Below are 23,451 nucleotides of genomic sequence, written 5' to 3' on the forward strand. Positions count from 1 at the left end.
GCAAAAATGAAATATTTGAAAAACACAAGTTTAAAAATGCAACAGAAAAAGGAATATATAGTGTATTCTGCGATGTGTTATACTGCCATTAAGCACAATCAGTAGAAGGTGGTGTTGGATCACTGATGCTTTGGGGCTGCTGATGATCCAGGGGCGTTTGGTTAGATTGATGAATTCAATCATTCATTAATTCACTCATTCAGGACGCCATCATGAAAGTACCAGATATCTTAGCACGAAAAATCCTATTTGCCTCTGCACAGAGGTTAAGACTTCACCATAGATTAACCCTATGTTCACATTAGGACGAGACACGTCACTCGTTCCACTCGTAGTTTCTCTCTTGTTGGCGTAATGACCGTTAAAGTTATCGCATGGGGGCGTGCACGATCCAGCGTTCGTTAGCAAAGCAAGCTAGCTGCACTAGCTATGTACTGTACGTCTACCCACAAGAGGCACCAACAATCTCCGTTACTTCCTTCCAAGCTTTCTTTATCTTCGGAATATCTCTTCATGATAGGATGAGATGAATCCGGTCAATTTCAGACAATAAATGGGGACTAATTACAGATAGGAACTAAAGTTTGAGTGGGGTTTTGAAGAAACTTCGTACCACATGCGCCATAGGATTGGTCTCATTTGTTTGGTCACTTAGCTCATCATACCTAATGTGCATATAGTTGACAAGATGTCGCCTGTCGCTTTGTCTCCCTGTCGGACACGTACGTAAAATATATAATAAACAGTTTATTTTTTGTCACTCGCTAATATGAACGCCGCTTGTAAGGCTTTAAGTTCTACATCGATACACATTGATTCCAGAAGGGTGCCAATAATTCCAGTGAAACCGACTGCATTTCGATTTTCGTCAGTTATGACTCAGCACACACGTGGGTAAACGCAGGACAGGATCGGAGCTGTGCGTTCCCTTAATATAACATAGGACTGATACAAGACTCCTCAGATAGGCACATTCATACCAGCAAATTCGGAAGCATCGAAAGGGCGTTTCGACCGAAAGGAATATTAAAACTATAGCGGACGACGTGTGTCAGAAAGTCACGTACACGTTCCGTGTGAAGATGACTCGGTAAATAAACACAAATGATTTGTTTAACATGAATGCAGTGACGGTATGTCCGTATACACACCTCTTCTTTTTTTTTTTTTTTTTGTTGTCAGAGAATATACGAGTTACTAAAGTGCTACAGGCTAATTTCCCCACAAGCAACAACGTGAATTGGGTTCACAACAGAAATGTAAGGAGATTCGCATGTGATATGCATCGGAGTACTCTTGTGTATTACTCACACAATACCTTCGTACGTCACTTCCGTCTTTGGCAATTTCTTTAAACGTCACTTCCAAGCCAACTTTGACATAAAACACCAAAGATCATGCTTATCCTAAGACAATTCATGCATGCTCCTTCTGAGTATTGTTAAAATACATAGATTATTTCCAGGCGCTCTGATTTTGCAGGAACGTGTAATTAATTGTACAATCCCATATGATTGACATAGTCGAAATGACCATGCTACAGATGCAGCTATAATGGGATTAAGAAAATTCAGATTAATAAATAAGGATATATGTGATGAGGAAAGGCAGGTTGTTCTACATTGCACATAAAGAGTTGCATAATTCTCATACTACTGTTTGTGTGATTAAAGAGTACTTTTTGTAAGAACCTGGAATGCTTGATGATTTTGTTGCATTTTTTTTGTTTTGTTTTGTTTTGTTTTAGTTTCTTCCTTTTTTTTTCAAAAAGCACAAAGGAAAAAAAAAAAAATATTGTAAAGAAAGGCAGCTTGTGCGACTTAATTTTATTCCCAGAAGTCACCATAAATGATATCTAGAGTTCGTATTCCAGGGTTTTAGAAGATGGCAATGCATGTACGATGGGAACTACGTTTTCAGTCGTCCGTATTGATCAAATGTCACGCTTTTTTCGTTGACGTTTGGTCATCAAAGTCCCAAGGGCATACATCTGCCATTTTGGCACCGCCAGGAGCTCCTTTCGAATTTGGACTTTTCTGTTTCACTATAGAGGAACCAGTGTTTCTGGTCACTTCTTTAGTCGTTGCTGGATCTTCGAAATCCCATGGACATATAGCAGCTTGCTTGGTTTTCCCTATTGCCGTGTTTGGACTTTTCTGTTTTTCCACCGCAGCCGTGTCATGAGTACTGTCCACATCCCAAGGACAAATCTCAGCCTGTTTGGGTTGGCTGAGCGGTCTCTCTGTTGGTTTACCTGAAGGAGGCTTGTCTTTTGACTTTGTTCTGGCTTTCTCGTCTTCCGTACCCTTTGTCTTGTCTTTTTCTTTCTGGAATGTTCTCATAGGGGCTGTACCCTTCTTAGTAGCAGCAGTCTCTTTCATTTTAGAAACCTGAGAGGGACTGGGAATCTTTTCCAAGGTGGGGCTTGTTGATTCGTACTCCCACGGACAGACGTCTGCCTTCGAAGAAGTCTGCAGAGAGATTCCTGAAGATCTTGAGGCCTCAGGAAGAATATCTTTTGCGTTTCCCTCAGTTAGGATAGCGCCCTTGCCTTTGACGTCCATGACCGCTGTACTTGATTTGGTTTTGACCTCTGCAGATGTAGTTTTGGTTCTGCCCTGATCAATGGAGTAGGTTGAGTCTATAGATTTTTTTGGCAATTCATCAAAGTCCCATGGACATACATCCACTTTTTGTGATTTGATTCTGTCTGTAGTCTGTAGTATTTGAGACTGGGCAGGTTGACTGGAGAAATTTGCTTTTGGCCTGTCTGCTTGACCTTGGCTTTCTTTACTACTGTCCTCCCAAGAACAGATATCAGTTCTGTCCATGGGCTTCTGGTTGTGTCGTCGGTTCGATGAAGGTGAATGATCCGTGCCTTTCTGTTTCTGCTGTTTGGCTGCCTTGGTGCTGTTGGAGTGGATTGTGGTGGACTCTTCAGCAGCAATGGACACATGCTTTTGTACCCTGTTCTCTGAGGGAGTGGGCAAATCCTCTAATTCCCAAGGACACACCTCAGAAATATTGTAAACGTCTTTGCCTTTCGCTGTCTCAGAGCAGATGGACAGTTGGCTTTCACTAACCTGATGTTTCATTATTCCAGCTTTGCCAGCTGTCTGCTTGTATTCTACTGACTGGCTGATGATCATCTTGGTATAGCCCTCTTCATTTTCAACAGGGCTTTTAGCTTCTTTGTTCTTTTGTTGTACATTTTTATTGGGATCCTCTACAGACTGGGTCTTTCCCGTTAGACCCAGGGTCCTCTCTTTGGCACTGGCAATGACACTGAGTGACTTCTGCAACATGGATGTCCTTGGGTGAAGAGGTTTCTTGTCAGCCGTCAGATTGTGAGCGCTGGCTGATTTACACACCAAAGGAACCGACTCAGTTGACTCGCTGGCAACGTCAATCTTTTCTGAGGACTTTTTCTTCACCAGCTTCTTACCCATCAATGTTTCAAGAAGAGATCCCTCTGTGGTTGTTACTTCAATCTTATCAGTTGCTGAGCTGCTAGAGTCCTCGCTCTGGTCTCGCACATGATCGTAGCTGCTGTGTGACTTCTTCAGGGAGAAGACCTTGTTCTTCAGGGACTCCTCCTTGGCAGGTTTTGCAGAATGTGATGGCTCAAAGGGATTCTTCCTCAGGACACAGATGCTGTTACGGTTACTACCATGCTCGCCCAGCTCCTTGTCCTCGCGGCTATGCTGGCGACCCATACTTTCTGGGATCTCAGTGATGCGTCTCATGAGGGAGCGTCCTAGGCCTTTTTTGGAGCTGCGTTTCTTTTGCAGGTGAGGGTTGTTGGCCAACATCTTCTTCCGTTTGTAGATCTCCAACTGGGAGTATAACTTTTTTAGCTCCTCCTGTGAAAAACAATATAGAAAGGAAACAGAAATACACTTTAAGCAATTAAATGTGTTTGATATAAGGTCAAAATAAATTTTTAAAAAACCCCACAGATAAGCAGACACTCTATTGCACAGAAAACATGCAGTATGAGTTATTGTATGCAACTACAAACAGTGCCACACAGATGTTTGAACATTATAACATGCTTTTTGACAGTGACTAAGAACAGGACAGTCTGGGACAGTATTGGATATGGACATTTTGTATGTTCTATTGTTAGGTCTGAAACAGTCTCGAATATTTTTTGGATTCATTCAATTTTAAACCCATTATGGACTATTCGCCAAAGCAGAAACCCCTTTTATACCCCTCGACAAATTACCCTTGCCGTTGACAATGTGGTGAGAGACTTCTTCAACCCTAACAAAGAAACAAAAACCTCTGCTCACATTGGTATATTTTTCCCAAAGACTGTCGCAAGACCTTACGCCACAGCCATTAATAGAACTGAGCTGGCCCATTTCGTCTGGTGTCTGCAATAAAAAACTGCCATGGCTCAGTTATTTTTATCAATGATAAGACAAGGAGATTATGAAAATGTGTATTTTACAGGTACATGGAAAAGCAGAGAGACAGCGCAGAATGGACGAAGCATATACTAACCCGTATGTCCTCTGGGTCTAGACTGTGTTCACTCCATGCAGATGTGATGCTGCTGTTCAGGTATGACCCTGACCGTCCCATGTCCAGCTCATCCTCATAGGCCTCGGTCGCTATGTCATCCCTCAGGTGTGTCCCCGCAAACAGAAACTGTAGGATGTATTTGAGAAACCATAAAGCTGTAACTCAAAAGGCTTTTAACCCTATGTTCACATTAGCAGGTGACAAGTCAGGGCTTCATACTTGCTTCATTGGTAGATTAGCAAAGAAAGCTAACTGTACTAGCTACATACTGTCCACTCACCAGAGGCACCTACGATCTCTGCTAATTCAAGGTTGTATATGACAGGATAACAGAAAATGGGAACTAACTGCAGGTAGTGAGTGGGGATCTGAAGAATCAATCAAGCAAGTTGTTTGGATTTGGGAAAGTATCGATTCAACTCACTTTGTCGCGTGCTAATGTGAACACAGGGTTAGGCATTAATCAAGGGGTGAATGGCAATATTGATCAAACAATCCCATAACTATTGGTGCCATTGGAAAGACCGTTGAGCACACTGACACGCCCACTGATAAGTACTGATTGAATAAAGATTTTTTAAAGAGGTTTACCTTTGGAACGAGTAAGAGCCCCAGTGTAACTGTCACTGTCAAATGAGTGTGAGTGAAGAACAGCATAAGCATCCAATCAGGGTGCAGCTCGGATGCAAAAGTAAATCTGCAAATGGACAGATGGAAAAATACGTTCACACCCTGTGCTTATTCTGTACACTATATGGCCAAAAGTTTGTGGACACCTAATCATCATTCATGTATTTTTGAACATCCCATTCCAGATTTATTTCCCACTTTGCTGTTATAATGCGCTCCACTCTTCCGGGAAGGCTTTCCACTAGATTTCGGGGCGTGGCTGTGGGGATTCGTGTTCATTCAGCTACAAGAGCGTTAGTGAGGTAGAGATCGGGTACTGATGTTGCGATGGTGACGAGGCTCCAGTTCCAGTTCATCCCTAGGTGTTCAGTAGGGTTGAGGTCAGGGATCTGTGCAGGACACTCGCGTTCTTCTACCTTCCTCCAACCTTCACGCACCACGTCTTCATGGAGCTCGCTACGTGCACAGGGGCGTCGTCGTGCCGGAACAGTGTTTGGGTCTCTTAGTTCCAGTGAAGGGAAATTGTCAAGCTACAGAATTCAAAAACATTCTATACAACTGTGTGCTTCTGACTTTGTGGTAACAGTTTGGAGAAGAACCACATATGGGTGTGAGGGTCAGGTGTCCACATGCTTTTGGCCATGTAGTGTACCTATATGATTTGTAGATCCACTTTACACACTGCCATGTTTCAACATATAAAATTGTTATCCAGTGCACCACTGCTTGTCACTGGAGTGGTAGCCTTACGGGTTTGTCTTTTGTACCTGTAATTTCATCTGGAAAGGTAAACGTAATGTTCTTGTAAAATGAATTCCGTGCATATAATTACACCTGAACAGCCACTGCTGTACCTTAATAAGGGAATATAACACTTGGGATGATCTGCTAAAGGAAAATAATCAACAATGGGGTGGTGTGATGTGACCTCACACTAAGCAGAGTTACTGTGACTATGGTGAAGTTGATTATTTTCCTAAAACAGCGCATCAAACGAGTGAATTAATATAAACCTGTGAATTGCAGCTGCACTATTGTCAGAGGTGCTGTTATGGAAAACGAATCAATACCTTCCGACCAATCGATGGAGAATTCCACAACACACCGCCTTTAAACATCTTCCATTCAAGTGGCACATAATAGTATACAGTCCCTTTTTTTTTGAGAGTGCAGGTTTAGCAGTTTAGAGTTGTTGTTTTTATTTTTTGTTTTTTTTTAGCAGAATACGAGCCCCATTCTCATTCACATGCTTTGGTGGCATTCATTTGGTGGTATTCAGAGCAGCCTTTTCATCTGCATTCAGACTGCTCTCTCGCTGTTAGACAGGGTCTTTAACTATAGCCCTCAATCAAAGAAGCAATCGAGTCAGAGCTTTTTTTTGTGAGCGATGCACCACAATAAAGTCTTATTACTTCACACCGGTGACAAATTAAAGGAAAAAATAGCCACACTGTTGTGACGTGGGGTGTGGGGGAGGGGGAGGGGGGTTATTTAAATATTTATTTTGCTGACATGGTTTGGCCCCACTTGTCCCTTTTGTCAATGCTGCTCAACAGTATCCTATGATGAAACATCTGAATGGGTTGATGAGGACGAAAATGCTCTGACTTTCACACATCAGAGCCTGACCTGAACACCGATGGGAGATTTTGGAGTGACATACTGTATTAAGCTAGATTTACACTGCCGATTATTACCCAGGTGTTGTATAACATATACAATATACGAGACGTTGCGTGAGCTTCACTCTGTGGGAAATGCCCTCATGCGTGACAGAAGCCTATGGACACTAAGGTAGGGAACAAGAAATTAGACACACTGTAAGGTAAGGCATATGGAAACTAGGGGGCACCGAAAACCTCTGAATTCGAAGATTAGGGGATCCTAATAATGATCAGTGGAATCTAGAGAATACTAGAAAGCAGGGAACAAGGAAACTAGGGAACAAACAAGCCACGGGAAGCTACGCTTGGGAAGAAGAAATTAGAGACACTGAATGGTAAGTGGTCACAGGAAACTAGGAAACAACAAACCATGGGACACTAATCTAGGGAACGAGAAATTAAAGGCACTGAAAGATAAATGGGCGGGAAACTAGGGACACTGGAAACTAGGGAGCAAGGGAACTAGGGAACAAACTATGTGACATTACGCTAGGGAACAAGAAATTACATAATATTGTTTGTTTTAATGCGGCTTCAGCCTAGTTGAATAAAAATACTTCATTCTTCTGGAAATGCTACTTCACACCGTAATTTAATACAAGCAGCAATGTCCATAAGAGGCACCCTTGATAATCTTTTTTTTTTTTTTCTTTCAGGGCAGGACGAGGCTTAACCTGTCTGTGTAAAAGCGCCCCATAATGCTTCAGGTGTGATGGAGAGGCCTCCGATCGCATGCTGTGCTGTGCTATGGGTTCGACAGGTGGATTGATAGCGGCGCTCCGCTTTATGGATAAATAATAGTGTTGTAGGCACTAAACCTTTAAAGCACTGCAGACAGTTAGCGAGACACAAACAGGATATAGCGTGTTTATATTAAGCTCCTGTAAATTTATGTGCTGTCACCTGAGTGTGCTATATTTTATTCCTCCAGCACTGGAGCCGTGGTTGTTGTGATAACACCTAGGATTTGGACGACAGAAGCCGGGTCTGGTTTTCTGTTGTTTTTTTTTCCTCGCTCAGTGCTTACCAGGATAACGATTATGGGCGACAATGTTTTTCCTATTTAGCAATTTGGCTTATATAATAATGTGTTAAGGGAATATGTCATAAATCGTATATGGCAAGGTAGTGTGATGCCACTGAGATGCCAAGAAGTTGAAGGCCATGTCCTGCAGTGATTTATTCCTCTTATAGAACACAAGTTTTATTCATTAAGAAAAATTACACAGCATACTTTTTTTTATTATTATTTAAAATCAATGTTGTGGAATGCCCACAGTACAAATGAGTTCATGTTGTGCTGCACGGTTTGTACAGTTCTTAAAGAATATTTCTGTTTTTATTTTATACTTCTATATCTAGATTTCTTTCCTCCGCATTTGTTCATTATTGCCATTGTTTTGTATTTTCTGAGCAGCTGGCACAAGAATTTACAATAATGTTTATCTTATCTTATCTTTTCTATAAACATCCATTCCCTCACATTCCCTTGAAGGTAATAATAAAAAAATATATGTTATATAAAAATTAATTATATACCGAGAAAACTGCAAAATGAAGCTTTTCCTGAGCTTTGCCTCTGTTACAAAGCACTGACACTGGAGACTCCTTCCTTAAACGTTAAAGAAATGTCTCCTTCACCGTATCGACGGTTACAAAAGTTTGTAAAATTCTGCTTGTGTGGCGTGTCCACTGTACAAGTCCCTGCAAGTGAGCTGGTACTATAGAAAAGATAACGTATCAGATAGAACAAGTGCATTAGAAAATGAATCAACACCTTCTGACCAATCAGAATTGAGAATTCAGCAGCGCTGTGGTGTAAAGGAACTCATTCTAGAAGAGATGGCTCTCTTTCTAAATTTAGCAGTGAAGGCTAAAATACCTCCATAATACCCAGAATGCCTAGCAGCGGAGCTACTCTGGTTCATTAATTATATTTAATGATCAAGGGACGTACACACACACAGCTACACAACTCTATGCCTTGTTTTTTGTTTGTTTTTTTTTTCGTTTTTGTTTTTTTTTTAATTAAGCTGTGCTTTTATTCTAATATTATGGATATAGCAGAGAAAGCACAAGAGGTTTCCGAGTAAAGCTTTCAAGTGTGTTTCTTCTTGATCTTTAGTAAATATTCACGCTACATTCCTGACAGAGCGAGCTCTGATTTCCCTGCAGGTTACACAAAACTCATGGGCCATTCCACGCTGGAAGCGCCATTTGGATCTCACCGATATTACATTTACAAACATGTCTGCAAAAGTAAAAGTACGAGGCTTTTAAACATAGTTAAACTTTCCTTCACAACAACGAGCGTTTCACCCGTCCCACTATAAACCACGCTTGATCTTTGAAATATAATCATCGAAGTACTTTTTCCTCTTTGCATTAACGTGTGTCCTTTTAACATCTCACGCTTGAGACATCCTTTTCGGAGACTCGTCCGTGTATAGATTATGAAAAATGCATCTCAACCGACCGTGTAAACCGATTAGATTTCTTCCTGTGAAATGTCTGGAAAAACTTCAGTAGGAAGTTGCATCATGCAAATTTTCCGGAAGATTTATTTGCAGGTCGCTCTGAAGGAACGTTTTACAAATGAGAGTGTCACGTTTGTAGGTAGAGACGGACGCAAATGCGGGACTGAAGTGAAACGTTTAATAATGTACAAAACAAAACAAGGCTTACACGAAACAAGAGCGAGCATGATGTGATAGCGATAGACAGACCAAACAACGCACGACAACCGGCGCAGTGCCGAACGCGACTATATATGCACCTGTGCTAACGAGCCAAAACGTGAAACACGCGCCAACAAGACGTGACTAGGTGCAGTGGCTGATGGGAATCGTAGTCTCTAGTCCTTCTCCGAAATTACATGACATATAGACAACTAAAAGTTCAATTATTTGCCTCATGCTATTAGCATAAATGCTAGTTAACGACATTTTGTTGTTTCCTATCCATACAGAAACGAGATTGTTGCTTAATATTGGTTAAAATGTCCGTGTTTTTATGGTTAAATACTAGCTTTTCCAAGGTTCCAAGGTTTAACAGTTTAAAAATGATAAAGAAATAAAGTTATAAGTGATAAATGCTACCACAATCATGGAATCAAACTCAAATCCACACCAAAAGGAATCACTACTGTAACACTACTGTTTTTTTTTTTGTGATTGTTGCGGCCAAAAACGCTCGATTTTGCTGCAGCTTTTTTTGCAACATTCGCGATGCAATTTGTGCTTCTTTTTTTTTTGGCGGAAAACTAGTTGAATTGGCAAAATCGCAGTCGCACGAAATAGTTTCGCGCGGTCTTTCGCGGTGATGTTCGTTGGTAAATGAGACCTTTTAGCTGTACTCGTGTTCGACGCACGTGAATCGAAGAGGGCTTTGAGTGAATGCGCGTCGTGTTGACGTCGCGTGACGCGTCTTGGCCCAAATCTGCAGAAAATCTGCGGTAAGTTTGAAAAATCGCAAGCTCCTCCGAATTTTCCGCCGTTCACGTCATTTCTGCGATCGCAAAATCGAAAAATCCTGCCGGGACTGGTTACTGTCCTAGTTCCGACTCAGAGGAGTAAGGCTCAGTTCCACTAGCTTTTCATCAGCAACGTTTCTAAAATCAAAACTGCTTTGATTTCTCGAGTGAAAACATTTTACGCACGGATTCCTAGTTCCTATGACCGGAGCAGAGTTAGCTAGCTTGCTAGCAAGCAGCTCAAACAGGTTAGCAAGCAAAGTAGTGTAGAGTGGACCACGCCACCACTATATACAACATCGTGTATACAGTATGTACGCATTCATTTATCCATTCATTTATAAAATAAAAACTGAATACCATCTACAAAGTTGGTGAAACTTGAATTGATTTGTGACTAAATCAATAATATGAAACACAACTGAGTGTTAAACTGAGCCCTTATAAAGCATAACAAACATGAGACAATATACTAAATGAGTTATTTTGCTTTTGCTTAGTGACATATTTCAATTAGGTAGAAATATGGACAGAAATGAAGGGATAGAGTTGGAGGAGAGGAGAAGATTAATCTGAGTAGATGGTGAGTTAGAGAAGCAGAGGGATAAAGCAATACATGGAGTCGTCGTGAGATCAGAGATGAGTGATGAAGGATGACAGGATCGAGGGAGTTCCTGGTGATAGCCCTTCTGTCCCTCACAGACATGTGTTCCCTTCATTACGTGGGTCATCTACAGCCACGCCGTCCAAAACCGAGCCCTGGAGGACTACAGCACACCACATGTCTCTTTTTCACACTTCGGTTAACTCTAAAGGCGTTATTTTTAGCATGTGGATTCAATTCAACGCATTCCGACCAATCAGATTCGAGAATTCGGCGGCGCTGTGGGATAAAATGTCAGATATACTGTATATACGTCGACAGCATGTTCTCTCACAGCTTACAGAACCCAGAAGAATGAAACCCAGGAGAGACACTTGGTTGCTAATGACAGTAACTTTCTAATGAAAAATGCACACACTCCACGTGTCTGAAACTATAGAAGCGGTATCAAAGCATGGATCATCCTGACGTGCCTAATTACACAGCAGTCACTCGGAGGCAAAGAGCTCCAATTATCCTGGCACCAACTGGGAGTGTTTTGGTTGATGTCAGCTGTAACTGTAACCTGTAATATCTCCATCTGGGTGTGACTGATAGCACACTCGCTAACCTTCCACACAGGGTTCTCAAACTTTTTTTTTTTTAAGTTAGTTACAGTTACATTTATATAACGTTTTCCAGACACTCAAAGTGCTTTACATTGTACGGGGGGGGGGGGGGGGGGGGGTTGTTGAGTGGTCTCCTCAACCACTACTAGTGTGTAGCATCAACCTGGATGATGTGACGGCAGCCATATTGCGCCAGGACACCCACCACACACCAGCTATTAGTGGAGAGGAGAGAGTGATGTAGTCAAATTCAGAGATGGGGATTATTGGGGGACGTGATAGAGAAGGACCAATGGGGGAATTTCGCCAGGACATCGGGGTTATACCCCTACTCTTTTACCATAAGTGTTCTAGGATTTTTAATGAACACAGAGAGTCAGGACCTCGGTTTAACGTCTCATGTTAAAGAAAGATGTTGTTACAGTATAGTGTCCCCGTCATTATACTGGGGCGTTAGGACACACACAGACCACAGGGTGAGCGCCCCCTGCTGACCTCACTAATACCACTTCCTCCAGCAACCTTAGTTTTCCCCAGGTCTCCCATCCAGGTACTGCTTAGCTTCAGTGGGAAACCAGGCGAGAACTGCAGGGAGATACGGCTCTGGCATGTTTTTGCAGTCAGATACCCCTTTAACTGTAAAATAAATAGACTTCATAGATCCTCTCTGAACATAATCCAAGTATTCGCTCATTATTTAAACGTGTACAATAATAGTCTGGCTGTTTATTGGTAGCCATGGTGGGGTTTTCTTCGTGAACGTCCTGAGCACAGACTGCATTTAGGTCCAAGTTGACTTTATTTACAGACTACTTTTTGTTGAGTTTGGATTGAAGCATTTCTATTCAGGTGACCGCTCAGAGGAAAAATCTGATTGCTCAAATGTTGATCTTTGATGGCCCGGGAGACATAATGACAGTTCTTATTTGGTCCCAACTTTGTCACAAAGTTTTCTCTCGTGAAATCCCTCAGGAGAAACAGCATTAAACAGAAAGGAGAGGTTAAAAAGAGTCAAAACTGAGAATTTGGCTTCGGAAAAACATAGACACAAGACCTGAAGAGATCTCTTTCCTGTCTTGATTTAATCTCTCGCAAGACTCAAGATATCCAAGATATTTTACAGCAAGGACAAAGCTGAAAAAACGCATAACTCATTCAAAAGATTGCAGCTTTGTGACCCATTTCATTACCACAAACAGCTGTCCAGTCATTTTGACAGTTTTTTCATGCTTGAACACACATACAAAATAATAATTACAGGAACTAAATATTATTTCGAGCAATTCTGCTCGACATGCTCAACAATATTACCGTATCCTCTCTAAAATACGACATCATTTCATGAAGTCCTCATGCATGCCTTCAGCTGAACCTTCCACTAAGCTCTATCATCAGTGAGAAGAAATTTCTCTTGAAGATCCACGGACTTACACCGAGTTTAGAAAACTAAAACCAGCTATAAATCTGTAAAAAATAGGCTACAAGACCAGGTGAAGTGGAACCTGATGTGGTCTCGGGCTGTTGTAGCCCATCCACCACAAGGTCCGATGTGTTGTTCATCCTGAGATACTTTTCTGCTTACCACGGTTGTAAAAACCAGTGATTTGAGTTGCTATAGACTTCCTGTCAGCTCAAACCGGTTCTGCTCTAAACCTCTCTCATCAACAAGCCCACAAAATTGCCGCTCACCGGATGTTTCTTCCACCGCTGTGTGTAAACTCTAGAGACTCGCATTGTGTGCAAGATCAGCCGTTTCTGAAATAGTCTTCGAGACTGAATTTTCCCCCGTCCTGATGTTTGATGTGAACGTTAACTGGAGCTCTTGACCTGTATCTGCATGATTTTATGCATTGCGCTTCCACCACGTGATTGGTTGATTGGATAACTGAGTGGAAACTGCACATTAGCGAGTACCTATGTTATTCATTTATTTGTGTGTGTGTTTGTTTGTTTGTTTATTAACGAATCAACCTGTACTTCTTGAAGGTCGTACCTAATCACGTGGAATATAGCGGAGATGATGAGCTCGTTGTGCACTGCGATGGTCATGTAGCGTGGCTCGTGGAAGGCTGAAGGCACTGTCCTCACGGCATAACACAGATACACACTCCACAGGAGGAACAGGAACTCAGCTATGGGTGTGAGAGAGACAGAGAGAGAGACAGAGAGAGATTCAATACACAAAGCGAAGCCTACCTAAATTGCCTGTATACCCTGGATGCTGCTTGTCAGACGACTGTGGATGAAGACGGTCTAGAGATTTATAGATCTGCTATCCTGGGTACCTGCACAGCAGACATGTGTCCTGTCCACCCTAATGTATCTTTAAGTTAATCTAAAATCTATACGGAATGTCTGCTCTTTCCCTTCTTCGAGCTGTGGTGATGTGGGTTATGAATGTTATGAGTATAGGAGACTTTCCTAAACTGAAATATGTTTCTCTTTTGCGTGTATTCTAGTATCCGTGTCTAACTATCTGAGCAGTATGGTGTAAGGAGTACACACTGTGCTAGCTATAAGATGGACGCTGTCTTACCCACTGCCATCATGTAATCCCAGCGGTCCAGCAGACACATACTGAACTGCAGACCCTCTTGGGTGAAGCCCATGGTGATCAGCGCCACGTGCCAGTCTGGGTTCTGGCACACGGCCAGAGTCCACGCCACCAGGAACCAGAGCACAATCAGGAGAATGATGCACAAGAAGCACAGAACCTTCCAGCTGGTCATGTATGGGATCCGCTGAGCCGTGCGAGACAGGAACACCTTCAGAACCCTGGGAGGAACCACAAGAGCGTGTATGTTTATACTGTGTGTGTTTGAGAGGGATGATAGACACCTGTACTGAACGTATCGATGTATTGTAAGAAATACAAAAAGACCGGAAGTGTTGCAGACCAACCGAGAACTGAAGGTCCACGAACATCCACTGATGAAGGCACGACCGACGTGGTTCTGGCAAACATAGTCCCCTATGTATGGAGACTTTTTGGGACACCCTGTATTTATAGATTGTTATTAATTGTGGTACATCCCTGCCTTTAAACATGGTCTCACGAGACCACACTCGGAGTCACTTAGCATGCATTGGGGCGTCCCCATTAGCACCCTCACTCTCTGTCACATTGATAAATTGTCCTCCACACCAGCTTAATCAGGCTGTATAAAAAAAAATGATCTTACCGATATGTTAACTCTCACCTTGGTCTGGTCACCATGCTTTTGTCATGATTAGAGTCATGTAGCCGTTCGTCTCGGCTAGCTTAATTATGAATCCCATTAGCCTGATGTGACACTTCCACCTCATGCATTCTTCTTCACAGCCGTATGTTCATCTCTCATCTTTACATACAGAGGGCAAGGACCTCATTATCTCGCACCCATTATTCCCAGACTTCCTCTCTCTCTCTGTCCCATCTGTTTTTATCACCTCTGTCTTCCTCGCTCGTTTGTCTCTCCCTCCCGCTCTAATCCAGCTGTCTATCTGTCTTTCATTTCTCACCCCTCTTTTCTCAAGAGCTTTTCGAGGTCTGTCTACAGGCCTCAGACTTCATGTCCCACAGACTTCATGTCTCTACATTCGTCTCCTGCCCCCGCTGTCTCGACCATTCGATAAGATGTAATGAATGTCGCCCATTTTGACCTAAGTGCCCCGTGTTATTTGTTTTTCTGCCCCACCGTTGCAGCAGAGCCGTCCTCTACGTGGCATAACAAGGCCGTGAATCTTCTCTAAAGTACAACCCGGTCCTAACAAACTAAGCCAGGAACACGCAGCGAACACCGGTGACTTTTTACAACCCGCTGACATTAAAATGGAGTTATGGAATAATATGAACTTTAAGATCGAGTAAAAGGAGAGCAGAGCTGCTCATCAGGAGTCATGGTTTTCCTTACTGCAGGAGTAAAGAAGCTGTTCTATGAATGAACACGTGTTCTAAAATGAAAAAATAAATACTAATTTATTTAACATGACTGACCCATACTTAGATTAGAGAATAGATGCACTATAATCATTCCTTAAAAACATATTTTTTTAAATAATAATAAATAAAAAACTTTAGGTTTGGGGGTTTTTTTTTTGGCCTTTCAAGGGACACTGAGTTTGACACACCTGCTCCAGATGTTAGGGATGAAGAAGAACATACAAGTCTTGAAATAAACGAGAATAAAGTGGAATTTCTATACCAGGGGAACAAAACTCATTTTAGGTAACGGGACATTTTAGAGTCACATTTATCTGAACGCAAAAACTAGCTGAAACACAGGAAATATCATCTACGAAACACGTGAACAGACTGCAGTTCATTGTAAAATGAAATGAAATTTAAAAAAATAATCATAATCATCATCCAAATTACCCCTCCGTGAAATCCACAGTGTATACCACTACAACCTGGAACTGAAACTGCTTTACGTGGGAATATTTAGTACATCATGAATCTCCACAAAACAGCCCATAATACTGAAGTGCAGAGGAAAACCTTTACACCTTGCTCACTTATTTACAAACAATCAAATCATGTGTAAAACTTTGCATAAGATTGCATAAGCATTCCCCTCCAAGTTAGCTAGTGCACTGTTAATGACACTTAATGACATCTTAATATCTTCATATGAATATATATCTTCACAGGAATATACGTTAATGTGAAAATATCTGGAATATAGTCACGTGTTTGGTATATCCTATTCAAATATTACAACGATATACCAGATATAAGATTATTACACCTATTTCTCCACATCGTTGACTCATTTCAAGCTTGGGATCATCTTGTTCTTTTGTTCAGATGATCTTTTATTTACGGTATAGATGTAGCCAACCCTACGCGTTCACATATTTCTAGAAAGAAGCAACATGATCCGCTAATGGATTTAAGAAGATTTTAAAAGCTTGAAACGGAAAAAAAAAAAAAAAAAACATGCTGAATATTCTAAGATTCGATTCATGATAACGGTAGAATTGGAAATAATCGATAAATTACATACTTTATCTTCACGGTTGTAAATTTCTTAATTGAGCTGAAAGATTAGAAACAAATTTAAGAAGGGAAAAAAAAAAAGAGAATAAATATTCGGTACATCTGCCCATATTCACGCTATTTTCACCTGCTAAGATATCTTTTTTTTTTTTTTTTTTTTGCTGCGTGTCCAATTTTTAATGAAGAATTCCATACGTGAAGAATGATATCGAGTGAAAACAGAGTGAATATGGGCAAACGTATCTAATATTTCATTTGATTTCTTCTTCACTGTATTTTATTTTTTTTCTCTAACGTTTCGATTCAATCACAATCCACAAGACTATTTTGATTTAGATTCCGAATTCGTTTGGGAGCCAGACTTGATCAGATTTGATCAAATATTTGACTTCCCTGAGATATTTTCATTACGTTTTACGGCATTTGGAACAGACACCCTTATCAAGAATGACTTACATTTATCTCATTTATATAACTGAGGTGTTGAGGGTTAAGGGCCTTGCTCAAGGGCCCAGCAGGGGCAGCTTGGCAGTGCTGGGATTTCACAACCTTCCAGTCAGAAATCCAACGTCTCTTGGTTATTTCTGATCGTATTTCTACGCCGATATGATTGATTCATATCACACTGTTTTTTTTTTTTTTTTGCTTTTTGATGGTTCTTTGGCCCCGTCCTGCTCTACCCAATCTGTCTGATGACATTTGTTTCTCCTCCCCAGCTATCGTCCTGTGACAGATCGCTCTGAAATGGCAGAGCCCATGGCAGACTTCTGACATTTACTAACACGGCTGACCGTGAAATGCTGGTGAGTCACCAGTCGCTCGTGGGGGTGTGAAAGCGTGTGTTCGTGCATGCGTACATGTAAGCGTGTCTGTCCTTGTGTGCGTGTGTGTGTGTGTGTGTGTGTGTGCGCATGTAGGTGTGTATCCTCCGCCTCGTCTCCTACAGACAGAGATCAAAAACCGATAGCTCCTGTGGTGTCATTTCAAAGCTTAAGCCTGGTTATAATTCATCTCCATGGTAAGCTCCTACTAGTAAACATTGGGAAATGAGATGGTCAGGTCAAAGTGAATCAAAACAAGCAATTAAAAAGATGAGATGATTGACGCGGGCGTGCTTTCTGTCTGAAATGTCTGGCGGGCAGAGAAAAACCCATCGCGTGTCAGCGTGGATGAATTCTAGGACGGTAGCATGGGTGCAAATCACAGGTTTACTGTATATACTAGCGTGCTTGTTCGAATATGTTATCGTTTTTATATTTGTGTTTGGAACTGTATAAAAGTTGATACGGCGACGTTTGACGTTAGAGCATGTTCACTTAACGTTCACGGAAGGAGTCTCCAGTGTCAGCCTTTGCAACGGTCAGTAACTCGTTTCGTGGACGTTCCGCGACATTTAACAGAACGATAAACGGGTAAAAATATTTACTTCTTGTTTAATAAAACGTCAAACAGGTGGTTAACAAACTGCTGTGGTGTAAGAGGAATAAAACACTTCAAGACATACTGTTGTTGGGAAATAATCAACCTCCGGGTGGTAGAAGTAACTCCACGTCATCACACGTCATTGATTATTTTCCTATAACAGCATGACACTTTATGGTTTATTCCTTAATTATTTGATTATTCTAATCTAATCACTCCAATTAGGCACTTCAGACATCACCTGTTTATGTTTTACAGTTAATACTAGCACCGTCTACACGCTTAACGTCTTTGCTCATGCCTTTAATTTAAAAAAAAAAAAAAAAAAAACAAATTTAGAGTCGCATTAGAATCTGAGAGCGAGTACTCCATCACGTACACACAGATTTTTCTTTCTTTCTTTAATTTCTGTAAGGTTTCAAATCCGTCCAGCTATACCTCTATCCGTGTAAGAACGTAAGATATCTAGGCACGTACCTGTATAATTTGAGCGTGATGGTTCCATACACGGTGGCGAAGCCGAGCATGCGCACCCATCTTAGCAGGATGCAGCGAAACACACTGGGCTGGAAGTACAGAACCACCCCCTGTGGACAACGAATACACAAGAACATTTATACACACTTGCTGTGTGAAAATAAGCAGGTCTCAACAGCCACCCGTTGTTTCATCCTTCGATGTGAGGTCTGTGTGAGAACAAATTCATCAACATTTCTTCAGTATTTCGGTCCTTTAATCTGTCGCAGTTACCGTTCAATGGATCAGTTTCGGTGGCAACTGGACGTGATCGTAAATGTCAGCAAGGGCGACTTGGATTAGACGTTAGTACCGATCCAATAATTACATCTGTGTCCAATCTGGACAACAACATACATACAGAGTGTTCGTGTTCAGAGATCTGAGGCCGGATTCATCGATCAACTCTAAGACGTTCGTAAGAAGTGTAAGAATTCTTGAAAGATTCTTAAGAAGTTCTCAAATATTTCATTATTATTATTCTTTTTTTTTTCTTAAGAATATAATGACAGTAGTGTTTTATTAGCCTTTTTTTTTTTTTTTTTTTTTTTTTTTTAAAGTAGCAATCGCCTCCCGATCATCTCAAATGCAAACGTGTTCGTTCAACAACATCAACCGTCAGAGGAGAATTTACTCGCTGGGAAGTGGAACCCAGTAAGCCGAGTACGCTGGTTTATATTCCGTCAACTCCGGCAGACACACTGAAGAGCATGCTATTTTAATTTCATCCAAGTCCTCAGTTTATCTAATAATTGGTTTTCAGTAAAGAAGTTAAGGGATAAGATACATGCCGTACATTATTTTTCTGTTTTCACACTATTAGGAAAAATCCCATTCTTAAAATCCTTAATTCTCTACCCTCGTTTTTAATATTAAGCAGATATAAACAAGGTTCTTAGGCAAGCAAGACATCATATCATGTAGTTCAGTTAGTGTTTTAATTATTAACACGATAAACTGAATGTTCCTAAGGGTAATCCTCGAAAAACCTCGAAAAACTGAATGTTCCTAAGGGTAATCCTCGAAAAACTTCTTAAGAAGCTCTCAAATATTCAAAGAACAGTAGTGTAATAGCTACAACGTAATCAGTACTGCCGAGTTTGGGCACACAAGGTCACCTCACAAATACAACATGCAAATACAACTCACAAAACACTAAAACACAATATTATATATATATATATATATATATATATATATATATATATATATATATATATATATATGTGCATGTATATATGCATATGTATATATAATTATACATGTGTATAATTATGTGTGTGTATACATACATATATATATATATGTATGTATACACACACATAATTATACACATGTATAAATATATATATATATATATAAATATTTATATATAATTTATATATATTTATATAATTAAGTATTACGTAACCATGTCACAGAGAATGTGCAAGCCTGAAGAGATGAGTTTTTGAAGAACTTTTGAATCTTGAATGGATTCACAGTTGTGGATGTGATGGGGGAGTGAATTCCAGCGCTGAGGGGAATGTGACTGAAGGCTCTTCCACCCATGGTGGTAAAGTTCACGTCCGGTATTGCTCGTAGAACTGCTGAGGAGGATCGCAGTAAGAGGGGAGGGGTGTAGTTCTCCAAGAGGTGAGTGAGGTAAGTGGGAGCATGATTATGTAAAGGCCTTAAGTGTGAGAAGCAGAGAGTTTTGAATTGAATTTGATAGGCAACAGGAAGCCAGTGACGCTGGATGAGGAGAGGTGTTACGTGCCTGGTTGATTTGGAGCATGTAGTGATTATTTGGAGCCGGTGAAGTCATTTATTAGGGATTCCAGACAGGATGGGATTGCTGTAGTCAATGCGGGATGTAACATAAGCATTGACCAAGACTTGTGCGCTGTGTTGAGTGAGGCATGGGCGTAGTCTCGTGATATTGAAGGACCAATGGGGGAATTTCACCAGGACCCCTACTCTTTTACTATGAGTGTCCTGGGATTTTTAATGACCACAGAGAGTCAGGTTTAACGTCTCGTCCAAAAGACCGTGCTGTTTTTACAGTGTTATCATTATACTGGGAAATTTGGACCCACACAGACCACAGGGTGAGCACCCCCTGCTGGCCTCATTAATACCACTTCCAACAGCAACCTCACTCATCCACAGGAGGTCTCCCATCCAGGTATTGGCCAAGCTCAACAGTGCGTAGCTTCAGTCAGAAACCAGGCGAGAACTGCAGGGAGATACGGCTCTGGCCGCACCTGCTTTTATCATTTTGCTGTGTTTAATATTTAATATAAACAACCCAATAGCTTCATTACAAAACGTACCCTTTGGGGATCTACGAGAGATTGGCCGTTATCCTAACTTTAAGAAGTTATTTACGAAGATTTCTAAGGACATTCTTTTTGAGGATTTGAATTTTTTGTCTTAAGAAGAAAACATTCTTAAGCGGAATTTTTTGGGAATACAAAATATTCTTACATGTTCTCATGAGAAGAAAATGGCAGTTAAGAAGAATTTTATTCTGAAGCATGTGTCATGAATCCGTCCCCAGATCCTCTCAAAGTGAGATGCGGTAGTATATTACACAGCAGGACCACTATAAAAAAAACCAAATCAAGCCATTTAAAACTCCGTTAAATACCACAGTTACTGATGGGCTACTTGAACAAACACTTTATAACCGAGACGGCACTGCGGCATTCGGCTCGTCCGCTGTATAAGCGTAGACGTTACTGTATACTCGGTGTCTGCAGCAGCACCCGAAAACGAGGTTTATCATAAACGTAAGAACGCTTGCTTGTAAACTCCTTTTTAGTAAGCTGGAGAAAGCCATCAGACATACCTAAACAACCAGGAATTAACAGATACGATAGAAACGAGCACCCAAGCTAACGTAATCCCAACGCTATGACTTTAACGTAAGCCTGAAACAAACAAGTAAACATTCCGACGTTGCTGAGATTCGCTCTATCTGAAAACGTCACAGCCCTGAGTGCAAGCAGCACATTCCAAGATGGCATGAGTAATTACATCACACCATCATATAACTAGCACAGAGTAGGACTTACATGATATTAGGGTCAACGTGGCTTGCCGGTAGAGTGCAGACATTTACACTCGCGTGCGAAAGCTTCTCTGCATCTTCGAGTCACTGCCTCAGGCTCACAAATACTGTAGCTTTGTGTGCGTTCAGTTCACAACAACTCCGGCTTTCTGTTAGTAAATACTGTTCCTCAGACTCAGCTCAGGTGTCTTGCACGCTCAGTTAATGATATTGTTTAAACGATGTAGGTGTAGAAATAGGAACTGGGACTTTCTATTCTGGGAACTGCGGAGTATTTTGAAATGATTACTTTTATTATGAATTGTTTTTAGGTTGCTGTGATGATAGTGAATTTATTTGAGGAACATCATTATAATGCATGTTTCTGGATGTTTTGCCCTGTGCTGTTTTCCTTTATGTTGCTTGAGGTTTTGCAGGGAGCCAATTACCGTAGATGTTAGATCTGGGCCGAGACGCGTCACGTGACGTCAGCTGAAGCCCTCTTCGATTCACGTGGGTCGAACATGAGTACAGCTAGGAGGTCTCATTTACCAACAAACATCACGGCGGAACTATTTCGTGCGATTGCCATTTCGCCATTTTGAATACTTTTCAGCAAAAAAAGAAAAAAAGAAAAAAAGAAAAAAAGAAGAAAAAAAAACGCCACAAGTAGCATCGGAAATTTTTTAAAAAGCAGCCGCATTTTTTGTCGAAATAATGAAATGATAGCACTTTTTTTTTTCCAAAAAGTCATACTGTGCAGGCTTCATGCCTTGATTTCTCCAAATACCAAACGCAGTAAACAGTAACGCTGCAACGTTTTACTTCCAATCACAAAACACTACCTCTGTCATCTGCCCTTCTGTGTCATTTGTACTGTGATTGGACAGTGTGTGATCAGCCCACTTTTATAGTAAATAATCCACATCTATCACGTTCTTTAGACCCGTGACTATATTTCACAGTCACTGCTGATGTTACAGATGTGTGTGAAAAATATCAGCCCTGATGATCAAATCTAGGGGGCGTGTCACTCTGTGTAATCACCTGACCCGAATGGCACTGATTGGCTGCCTGAATCTACAGTCTGGAATAGAAAGGAATCAGGCCCAGCATCACTTCATTCTTTCTCACTATTTTGGTTTATTTCTTTATTCTCACCCGACGCTTCGGTTTCTTTCTTTATTCTCACCCGACGCTTCGGTTTATTTCTTTATTCTCACCCGACGCTTCGGTTTATTTCTTTATTCTCACCCGACGCTTCGGTTTCTTTCTTTATTCTCACCCGACGCTCCGGTTTCTTTCTTTATTCTCACCCGACGCTCCGGTTTCTTTCTTTATTCTCACCCGACGCTCCGGTTTCTTTCTTTATTCTCACCCGACGCTCCGGTTTCTTTCTTTATTCTCACCCGACGCTCCGGTTTCTTTCTTTATTCTCACCCGACGCTCCGGTTTCTTTCTTTATTCTCACCCGACGCTCCGGTTTCTTTCTTTATTCTCACCCGACGCTCCGGTTTCTTTCTTTATTCTCACCCGACGCTCCGGTTTCTTTCTTTATTCTCACCCGACGCTTCGGTTTCTTTCTTTATTCTCACCCGACGCTTCGGTTTCTTTCTTTATTCTCACCCGACGCTTCGGTTTATTTCTTTATTCTCACCCGACGCTTCGGTTTCTTTCTTTATTCTCACCCGACGCTTCGGTTTATTTCTTTATTCTCACCCGACGCTCCGGTTTCTTTCTTTATTCTCACCCGACGCTCCGGTTTCTTTCTTTATTCTCACCCGACGCTTCGGTTTCTTTCTTTATTCTCACCCGACGCTTCGGTTTCTTTCTTTATTCTCACCCGACGCTCCGGTTTCTTTCTTTATTCTCACCCGACGCTCCGGTTTCTTTCTTTATTCTCACCCGACGCTTCGGTTTCTTTCTTTATTCTCACCCGACGCTTCGGTTTCTTTCTTTATTCTCACCCGACGCTTCGGTTTCTTTC

General features: G+C 41.3%; 1 protein-coding gene across 1 annotated transcript; it reads right to left on the bottom strand.

Annotated features, from left to right (window-relative positions):
• Positions 1-1,484: 1,484 nt before the first annotated feature.
• On the bottom strand, positions 1,485-22,710 carry gpr158a (G protein-coupled receptor 158a). The gene is made up of 7 exons (XM_053620585.1): positions 21,490-22,710; positions 18,392-18,501; positions 14,048-14,286; positions 13,505-13,643; positions 5,125-5,230; positions 4,513-4,659; positions 1,485-3,863 (listed from the first exon to the last, which is right to left on the bottom strand). The coding sequence occupies exons 2-7, from the start codon at positions 18,439-18,441 to the stop codon at positions 1,941-1,943; spliced, it is 2,604 nt and encodes an 867-aa protein (XP_053476560.1). The 5' UTR covers positions 18,442-18,501; positions 21,490-22,710; the 3' UTR covers positions 1,485-1,940.
• Positions 22,711-23,451: the final 741 nt, after the last annotated feature.

Source organism: Ictalurus furcatus, chromosome 1 (genome assembly GCF_023375685.1).
Source record: "Ictalurus furcatus strain D&B chromosome 1, Billie_1.0, whole genome shotgun sequence".
Lineage (NCBI taxonomy): Eukaryota > Metazoa > Chordata > Actinopteri > Siluriformes > Ictaluridae > Ictalurus > Ictalurus furcatus.